We start from the raw sequence: 10,002 nt of genomic DNA, 5'->3' as shown, positions 1-10,002 counted from the left end.
CACTAGCTGTTCAGATGCTAACCGTATGTACTTTTTCTCCCCTTGGAGGCCTGATCCAGAGACTTGTGAAATCACTGGGAGCTTCTCCATTAACCTCAATAAGCTTTGAGTCGCCTTTTGCCTTCTCTCTACCTCTTTGGTTGTTTTCCGATTTGCTTGTATCAGTGTAGTTTCCAAAGCTTATCGATGTAAACCAATAGTTACTGCAAAACCTTACATCCAGTCCTTGGAAAGAACAAGATTCCTGTACAAATATCCCTCAGAAACAGCACACCATAAGACTTCTCCAGCTTTAACTCATCTTCCATGGCCAGACGTCAGGCAGGTAGCCTAGGAGAAACAAAGATGGATTTGGGTTTTCACTTTCTTAACACTGGTCTGTAAATGGTTGTTGCCCTGGCTTGTGACTGATGAAAAACATGCCACTAGCTCACTCACCGTGCTACTCACCCCCACCTCCAGTGCAGTCAGTTCTGCACCCCCCCGGTCTCTATCCTGCCTGCAGGCTTGGCTGAGCTCCTGCTCTCACCCACTCCTGGGTGTCTGAGCCCAGAGAGAGTCATGATTCACTGGGTTGCCCCATGCTGATGGGTGGCACTAGGGAGGGATGGGGAGCTAAAGGCACAGCTTTGGGAACTGATTTTGACTTGAGGGGGTATCTACAGTCCTCTTGGCTCAGTCCTTCTGTGAAAGGAAACAAAAAGGTGTTAATTTAGTTTTCAAAGGCAGCATAGAATCATAGAATCATTAGGTTAGAAGAGACCTCTAAGATCAAGTCCAACCATCAACTCAACACCACCATGCCCACTAAACTATGTCTTGAAGTGCCACATCCAACGTTTTTTGCCCAGCTTAGTGTACACCTGTCTAGGCCATGAGCCACCAGCTTTCCTAGGAGAATGCTGTGGGAGATGGTGTCAAAGGCTTTACCGAAGTCCAGGTAGATGACATCCACAGACTTTCCCTCATTGACTAGGCAGATCACCTGGGAGATCAAGTTGGTTAAACAGGACCTGCCTTTCATGAACCCATGCTGGCTGGGCCTGAGTCCCTGGTTGTCCTGCACTTGCCATGTGAGCACACTCAAGGTGAACTGCTCCATGATCTTCCCCAGTACCGAGATCAGGCTGACAGGCCTGTAGTTCCCCAGATCCTCATTCTGGCCCTTCTTATAGATGGGTGTCACACTGGCAAGCCTCTGGTTGTCTGGGATCTCCCCTGTTAACCAAGACTTCTGATAAATGATGGAGAGTGGTTTGGCCAGCTCCTCCACCAGCTCCCTCAGTACTCTCGAGTGGATCCCATCTGCCCCATAGACTTGTGAATGTCCAGGTGGCAAAGCAGGTCATTAACTGCTTCCTCCTGAACTATGAGGGGTTTATTCTGCTCTCCACCCCTGTCTTTCAGCTCAGGGGGCTGATTACTTTGAGGGTAGCTTGACTGACTATTAAAGATTGAGGCAAACAAGGCATTAAGTACCTCAGCCTTATCCTCATCCTTGGTGTCAATGTACCCTCTCGCATCCAACAGAGGATGGACATTCTCCTTGGCTCTCCTTTTGTTGTTAACGTATTTGTAAAAACATTTTTTGTTGTCTCTCATGATCAGTGGCCAGATTGAATTCTAGTAGGGTTTTTGCTTTCTGATTTTCTCTCTGCACAACCTAACGAGATCCTTGTACTCTTCGTCAGTTGCCTGTCCCTTCTTCCAAAAGTGTTAAACTCTCATTTTTTTCCTGAGTTCATCTTTCACAATATGACTGACTACAAGCCTGCCTAGCACCACTCTCAATGCTGATCAGTCCTAGTGCTGAAGGACTCTTTTATGAAGTCCGGGTTAGCAGCGTCCAGCTGTATGACTGCATGCTGCAGCTGGTGGCAGAGGTGGAGCATTCTTTTGCAACCACTGCTTCTCTCCCTCTCCCTCTGCTCTCTCCTTTTGTATTCCATAACTCAGCTACAGAGGAGAATTTTGCTGGTTGACAATTGCGCAGGATAACCTGGTGCATAGCCCAAAGGGAGGAGGGTGTTCATGCTAGGCAGAGCACTGAGAATTCATGAGGGACTTTTGTAACCTACTGAACCACATCAGACCTAGGAAAGATCTAGAGATTATCTGGTTCTTTTCAATGTTTTCTTTCCTCACCCCTGCTTTTTTTTTTTTAGTGCCAAGCCTGCTAATGTTTTATGCTGGTTGAAAAAACAGTTCAAGTTTAGCCCCTGTATCAGAGTGGCAGTGAAGCGTGTGTGAGGGTTTGCTCAAGTGGCAAAGCATATCTGATTTGAAAAAAATCAAGCAGCTGAGGCCATTCAAACAAGTCATGCTCCTGCACACTTTTAATCAGTTGTGTCTGCCAAAAGAGATCTTGCACAAGCAAATCTGGCTTCATGCAACAGGAACATTTTTGTGTGTATGCAAGCTGTCTTTGACTTCTTGATAACGAGGTCTCTGGAAGCAGGGTTAATGTGCTTGTTATTTCCCTGGCTGCTGGAATTACCTTAATATCAAGGTATTCATGGTTGGTGGTTTGGTATGTAGCTCTATGTTTTATTGACTTTGTCTGCACTAAACTTCCTTCCCAGCTTGTGCTCTGATGGGGAGTCTCTTTGGCTGTGTGAGGAAAGGAGGTAATTCATAGGACACTAGAGTGCTAGACACGTCTGAGGTGATTTCATTTTCTTCCCTCTTGAAGTATTGGTTAACTGTACTTCAGTTCACTTTTATTCACAGCTACAGTTTGAATAGGTTTTTTTTTACAGCAGGAAAAAATACTTCATCAGTGTAAAATCAATTAGCTAATGGACAGTAAATGTTATTTTAATTTAAAAATGTATACTACTACTATTATTATTATTCAGGCTTGTTTGCTTATATTAACTTACTGTGGTAGATGTGCTTTCTGATTCAGAGGGAAAGGAGTAGAAAGCAAACAAACCAAAATCTTTGGGCTGAGGTGCTGGGGATGGTTGTCAGTGTGTAGAGTATCTGAGGTGCCTATATAAGGTATAAGATGGGAAGCAATAATGCAGGTGTTATTACATGGGTATTATACATACAGATACCCACGAATCATTTATTGTGGGACATTGTACTGGTCACCTCACTCAGGAAGCAGTAGGGAAGTGGAGGGCAGGGGAGAACCTTCTTCTGATGCCCGGTTTTGTTCCACTGATGGCTTCTTCAGAGTTTCTTCCACGAGATGACTGCTGCTGGCTGCTGCCAGTGATAAGGGAGGGGAGCAGAGGCAGTACTGCTCCAAGGTGGCGTGACAGATCCTGTCTTCCCATATCAGTGTGGCAGAGAAGAAAGGAAGTATTTCTGCAGGGAAAGGAAACCAAGATGAATTTCCCTGGAGAGGAAAAGAGCACTAGAGGAATTCAGGATCACACAGGAAAAAGTGATGCAAGAGAAAAAAATAGGAAGCAAATCAACACACAAAAAAAATACCCTGCCACCAAAAAAAGCACCAGAAATTGGCTGGGATCCATTTCAGGAAATCACTGTAAAAGCTGAGTAACTTTGTTACATACAGAAATACAAATCAAGGGAGGACAGAAAAGATGACAGGGGAGCTCTGATACAACTTCTTTCATCTCTGAAAAGCTCCAAAACTAACAGCGCTGCCATGCTGACCCCACGTGTGAAGATCAGCTTTACACATGGGGACTGTAGAGAGGCACAGTGAGAAACAACTTTGGTTGTGAGCTGAAACACAGTCTGGAGGCTGCCAGACACTGCGAGGGCTGCAGCAAGGCTTTACTTCTCAGGTTAAGCCTGAAATAGCAAATTCTGTAGCTGTCTCTTTGTTGGCATAGCCCAGGAAAGGTATTGTGCCTTGCAACTACCTTCCTACCTCCTGTCTTGGGGGGGAATTCTTCTGCCATGGCTTTTCATTATGCCGGTGATGTTAGATGTCCTGCATGAGGTCTGGAAGTCTGCAATGTCAGGATTTTCTCTGTTCAGGGCTCCCAGACAGAAAACAATGTATTTTAGGGCAGAGCAGAGGCAGGGGCAAGAACTCCTACCGATCCCTTGTGTGGGTTGGAACTGTGGACCTGGCTGGTGCTGCAGATGAACGGTGCAGTGTATGCATACCAAGTCTGCCAAATGAAGGAAGAAGTATCAGAGCCACAGTGCATGTGGGGCAGAGCTGTTGTGCATGACATGCCCAGTGCACCCCAAACATACCAGATTTATTACACATATGCTGACCACTGGTGCGGAAGCCAGTGTTTCTTGGGCATGGTAAAGCCATGGTGAGTGTGGTGTGCCAAGTATCTATGTGCCCCTTGCCTTGGACTACCCCTGACCCTGACCAGGTAAGTCTGCTCTTTGACAAGCCGGTGAGCCCTGTCCCTGCCCCACCAGCTTAAGCCCACCAGCTGGAGCACCAAGGAGGGAAGGTGGAGCCTTGGCTGTCTCCATCCTCGTGGCCTCCAGAGGAGGAGGAGCCAGCAGCCCTGGGGAACTGCTCCCAGGAGCAGGCGTCCAGGTAGGCTGAGCAGGGTGATGGGACGGGGACGTGTCCCCAGTGCTGGATTGGAGAGGCCAGCAATTTGTGTCAGGGAAATTTGTTCTGACCACATAATATTTGTGCCTGGAAGTAATGGCTAAGGGGAAGTGTGCTTGAGAGGAAGAAGTGCACTTATTTTGGGACAGATTTTTGCACGTGTTTTATATCCATGGCTTATACGGGGTGAGGTGAGATGTGAGGAATGGGGCCTCTTTACTAAGCAGTATGCGTTTTCCTAAAAGGTTTTCCATTAGAGGTAGGATGTATTTACCGTGTACTGACAGTAGCGTTTGATTTTGAGTTTGCCTAAAGAGCTGCTGCATGTATGGTCCTTCCCACTCCTACACCTCCCAATGCTCCCCCCCCCCCCCCCCCCCCCCATTTCCTTCCGTTGTTCTTTTTCAGATCACTTGAAGGTTTTTTCCTGTTTATTGTCCGGACATGCTGCGCACTGTGTGTTGATTTGACTGTCACATAAGGAATCTCCTACTGGGATCATTGATGCTTTCTTTTCCTTTATATATATGGCTTCTAGGCTATGGAAAAGAAATGTTGGTGATTAAACCAAAATTGGAATGAGTTACAGGTGTTAACGGGCATTAAGTTTAATTACCCTTTCCCAGAAAACCTGTAACAGTGTGATGCAGGTTTCTCCTTAATTGACATAACAGGAAAGGTACTTCAGTGAGCAATTATGCTGATGTCCTGGACTGGCACATGTGTGTACCACAAATATATCTTGTACATCCTGCAAAATTCTTTTAAGTAGCCATAAGGAAGATGTGTTGGTTTGTTTTTTTTTTTTTTCTTTCCCAGTGGTTCATGAAAACTAATCACTTACTTAAGGCTCTTTTTGAGGAAAACAATGGAACAAAACAATGCTTTTTGTATGACCTGCCAACGCACAAAGGATGCATGGGATAGGCTTTTTCTGTTGTTGTTTTTGTCAGCAGGAAGTTTTGTTGTTGGAAACGACTATAACATGCACTGTCCTTGCTCTACGTAATCACTGTCTGGTCCTGCAAGCCGGGTCTTGTTACTTGCCTCATCAAACTGGCACAGGCACCATTCTGCTTCACTCTGAGGGCTTTGTTCAGTCCTGAATGTCCGCACACTTACTCTCCATCCGGACTGATGCACAGTAAACAAACTTCAGGAATCGGGTGGTCCAATGATTGCTGGGTTCGTGCAGGTCAGGGCCCACAGCTAGAATGCTGACTTTGTGAATTGCTTCCTTTTATTTCCTTAGACAGCTTAAAATCGGAGTGCTGTACAGTGCCAACAGCTTCGAAGTGTTTTCAGGTGTAAATATTCCTTTCCAAAACTTGACTTCAATGTATTCAAGTCTGCTTTGTTTCCCTCTAGGTTAGTTGTAGGTTTGTAACAAAGAGCCAGATCCGATTGAGTAAATCACTTGTGGAAGTTAATTGTTCACAGTGAAAGCTGGTCTGGCTCATTTTGCCTCCGTCGCAGGAAGAGACAGAAGTGGCGTGCTGGATCTGCATTCTAAACCAAGCATTGACGCGACTTTAATTTTGATCAGATGTCTCTCTTCAGGGCATTAAAGAAAACCTGCTCAGTAATCAAAAAGAGCCTCTTCTCTAGAGAAACGTAAGAAAAAAATTAATGCATTTTACAGAAATAAAGTACTAATATAAAATTTCAACTCTGTCAAATTTCTTTTGCAGGCTATCATAAAAGTAATCTACTTCTCCATATTTGGCAGTCACCAGAATCAAAGAATGTTTGGGGTTTTTTTCCCCTGGAAAAAGGAATATCAAATTATTTGCAATGTCAGATGTTGTATGATGGTAACTTTATAGTCAAATTGTTTTTATTCACTGCTGATGTGTTTAGATTATATTTGTGCCTTCTCTCCATCAACATTTTCAAATGCTTTTCAGAAACAGCTATGTGCTTTGATTTCATTAAGTAACAGTCTTCTTTTGTTCTCTCCTTAGGACTGAAGCAGTGAGAATGGAAACCACCAAGATTAATATGTCCCGCGTCCCGCTGGTTAATGGAGGCATTGACACTGCCATGCTCAAGGCACACAAACCCCGTGTGATGTCCAAAAGTGGTCACAGCAATGTGCGGATAGACAAAGTCGATGGCATTTACCTACTCTACCTTCAAGATTTGTGGACTACAGTTATAGACATGAAGTGGAGGTACAAACTCACCTTATTTGCTGCAACTTTTGTTATGACCTGGTTCCTCTTTGGAGTTATCTACTATGCTATTGCATTTCTTCATGGTGATCTAGAAATAAACAAGTTCACCCCAAAGCGTGAGCCATGTGTCAAGAATGTAGACTCTCTGACTGGGGCATTTCTTTTCTCCCTGGAGTCACAGACAACCATTGGCTATGGATTTCGTTTCATTACAGAGGAGTGTCCTCATGCTATTTTCTTACTTGTGGCCCAACTGGTCATCACCACCTTGATTGAAATCTTCATCACAGGTACCTTTCTGGCCAAAATTGCAAGACCTAAAAAAAGGGCAGAGACTATTAAATTCAGCCACTGTGCTGTCATTACTAAACACAATGGAGAACTTTGTCTGGTGATCAGAGTAGCAAATATGAGGAAGAGCCTTCTGATACAGTGCCAGCTGTCTGGGAAACTTCTTCAGACGTACGAAACGAAAGAAGGGGAGCGGATCCTGCTGAATCAAGCCAGTGTCAAGTTCAATGTTGACTCCTCTTCAGAGAGTCCATTTCTCATTTTACCTTTAACCTTCTACCATATTTTGGATGAAAGTAGCCCTTTGAGAGATCTTACACCTCAAAATCTCAAGGAGAAGGACTTCGAGCTTGTGGTGCTCCTGAACGCCACAGTGGAGTCCACCAGTGCTGTCTGCCAAAGCAGGACTTCCTACATCCCTGAGGAGATCCACTGGGGCTACGAGTTCGTGCCTGTGGTTTCTCTCTCTCCAAATGGAAAGTATGTTGCGGATTTCAGTCAGTTTGAGAAGATCAGAAGAAGCACAGATTCCACTTTTTATAGTATGGACTCTGAAAAACAGAAACTAGAGGAGAAATACAGGCAGGAGGATCAAAGAGAGAGGGAACTGAGAACGATGTTGTTACAGCACAGCAATGTTTGATTGAATGGACAAACTATTCTGATTAATCTTTTTTGCTTACTGAAAATCTTACTCTCTGTGTTGAATGTCTGCTATGAAACCAGCAGTGAAGTCCTTTTCAGAAATTAGCTTTGGTGTAATGTAAACCTATCCCTTTGTTTGGCTGAGCAGTTAAGTATTTTGTAATTAGGCAGGATTTATTTGTTCATGATTGTTACCTAGCAAATTTGGATTTGTATTAAGTCTGTGCCTTATACCATCACTAAGGCAGACACACCACTTTCTCTTTGGAAAGTGAAACTGGATGCACTGTGCTGATTCCTTCAAATATTTATTTGACCTGGTTTTACTGTGAACATGCATTCGCAGAGACAGCACGCAGTACTGCTAGAAGAAAATATGCTCCTTTATGTACATTTAAAATGTATATTTTTGTACCAGGTATTGCCTTCACAGGGATTCCTGGCACTGAAAGTAAGTTGATTGGAGAGACAAACGGTTGGATGTGGGAAGAGACTGCAGGGAGGTGATAAACTCCGTCTTAAATTTTGAAGGAGGGTAACAGAGTAGTCATGCTGGGTGGTGAGGAAGGGAGCTTGCTCTCTGTCTCTGCTACTCAGAGCTTGTTTTGTGATTGTTTTGTGATCACTCACTTCTTTAACGTTGTAATGCCTGTTTTATATATAATAGCAAAAAGGGGAGATGAGGGCAAGATATAGAGAATCATAACAGTAATCAGCTAAGGTTAAAACTGGCTTTGAGACACCTGGTTTTTATCCAGTGTAAATAGTTTGTAATAGCAGCATAACAATACATTTCTACAGATTGCTTGCTGTGCTATGGACTGTATTTAATTTTGGCTAAAAGAAAGCTGTATAATGTCTGTAGACAATATTTACTTTTTCTGGCAACCATAAAGGACAAGCATTCCTTTCATCCATTTCATTTTTGGTCTATTAAAACCATTCCATTAATAAAGGAATTTAATTTGAGCAGCTCCTGATCTCTTTGTGGCACGGGGAGAGGGTGTGGTACCTCGTAGGTGTTGAAAGAGCAGAGTGCTTGGCGTAGGCAGTTGCATCTAGCACACAACCCAGGGACTCAGCAGGTCACTAAAATGGTCAGATTACAGGTAGCAAACCAGATAGCAGTGGTGTTCAGGTAGCACGCCAATTATACATAGGTCAGCTTTTTTAATGGGACTTCGAAATTATTTCTGACTCTTATCACTTTGGTAACTTTCTGAGTTCTAGAGATTTTGCTTCTCTAAAGCTTTGGCAAGGAAAATCTGTATTAAATATGAATTTTGGGTCTGTGGGCCAGGTCTTGGCCAGAGACCCACCAAGGCCTGCAGTGATGAAAGGACTTTTGGTATCAGTACACTTGCTGTTACTCTGCTTATCTTCCTGGCATCGTGTGGCCTACTGGAATGCAGTCCTGCAGTCTGCCATACAATACTCTATACAATAAATGAATCTATCTTGGTGCCTAAAGAGGCACTCAGCAAGTTGAGCACAGAGATGTCCGTGACACCAAGGATGCATGTCAACAAGACATAGTGCAGGGGGGTGGTGGTAGTAAAGGCGGATATGAGAATATTAAAACTGCTCATTTATGTAAATGGTTAGCTCTCCTGTATGAGAAGTCAAAGATTCAAGTACTTGTCCAAAGAGAGAGACTTAACTTAATCCAAGAGGGTTCCCTACCCATTACAATGCAAGCAAGGTTTTTTAAACCATTGTAATTGCAAGACCCACCTAGAATTTTTGGAAAGAATTTCCAGGTGGTGTTGTCCTGTGTTGTCACACAAGTTTTCATTTGCAACCACATATAGAGCTCGTTTAAATTATTGATTGTTAATTTTCAATTTTCTTTCCCTTTGTCTGATCGCTTCTTTCATTGCAAGGAAGCGCGTGCGCTCTATGAATTTTTGTAGTCACTTTGTAGACCCGAGGTTCATGTCCTGCAACTCGAAGAACACCACTTGGGGATGCTGAGGTGAAAGTGCACAGGTGTCTCAACACTTCTTCTGCCAAGCCTTAGACTTACTGTTTTGATAATCAAACATACACTCAAATTCTTTCTTACCTGGGTAACTGCTCAGATCACTCCTTAAGTCATTGTCTCAGCTGTGTATTGACTGTAAAACAGCTTCGCTAACAGCAAGTGAGTTGGTACTTCTCCAGAAATACCTGACAATGAACTGATCCCCTCCCTCCCATCCCTGGAAGTAAAGTGAGACATGTCAATTTGTATCTTTCAGGTGAGCTCTCCATAGATTTCAATGAACTTCTTTGTTGTTGCACTTTATTGCTTTTATCTTAAGAAATCCTAGTGCATTGAGCACTGTAGGGTACACATGTGCCAAGTCCCAATAGGCTACATATTTCCTGAGTGTCATG

The 10,002-nt window shown here is 43.7% G+C and overlaps 1 protein-coding gene across 2 annotated transcripts; it reads left to right on the top strand.

Annotated features, from left to right (window-relative positions):
- Positions 1-2,387: 2,387 nt before the first annotated feature.
- Positions 2,388-7,621, top strand: KCNJ15 (potassium inwardly rectifying channel subfamily J member 15). 2 transcript variants are annotated; one of them, XM_086481912.1, is made up of 2 exons: positions 2,388-2,530; positions 6,475-7,621. In XM_086481912.1, the coding sequence occupies exon 2, from the start codon at positions 6,491-6,493 to the stop codon at positions 7,619-7,621; it is 1,131 nt and encodes a 376-aa protein (XP_086338038.1). In that variant the 5' UTR covers positions 2,388-2,530; positions 6,475-6,490. The 2 variants fall into 2 exon arrangements, with proteins under 2 accessions (XP_086338038.1, XP_009945015.2); XM_009946713.2 differs by lacking the exon at positions 2,388-2,530 and adding an exon at positions 6,057-6,124.
- Positions 7,622-10,002: the final 2,381 nt, after the last annotated feature.

The sequence above is a fragment of the Leptosomus discolor genome, chromosome 1 (genome assembly GCF_034619465.1).
Source record: "Leptosomus discolor isolate bLepDis1 chromosome 1, bLepDis1.hap2, whole genome shotgun sequence".
NCBI classification, from domain to species: domain Eukaryota; kingdom Metazoa; phylum Chordata; class Aves; order Leptosomiformes; family Leptosomidae; genus Leptosomus; species Leptosomus discolor.
This window is presented reverse-complemented; position numbering and strand designations above follow the sequence as displayed.

What these genes read in the sequence shown, in the direction of transcription:
- KCNJ15 (XM_009946713.2), top strand. Translation starts at nt 6,057, where the DNA reads ATGTCTCTCTTCAGGGCATTAAAGAAAACCTGCTCAGTAATCAAAAAG. An exon ending in AGCCTCTTCTCTAGAGAAAC is followed by an intron (nt 6,125 to 6,474) that starts GTAAGAAAAAAA and finishes TTCTCTCCTTAG; the next exon opens with GACTGAAGCAGTGAGAATGG.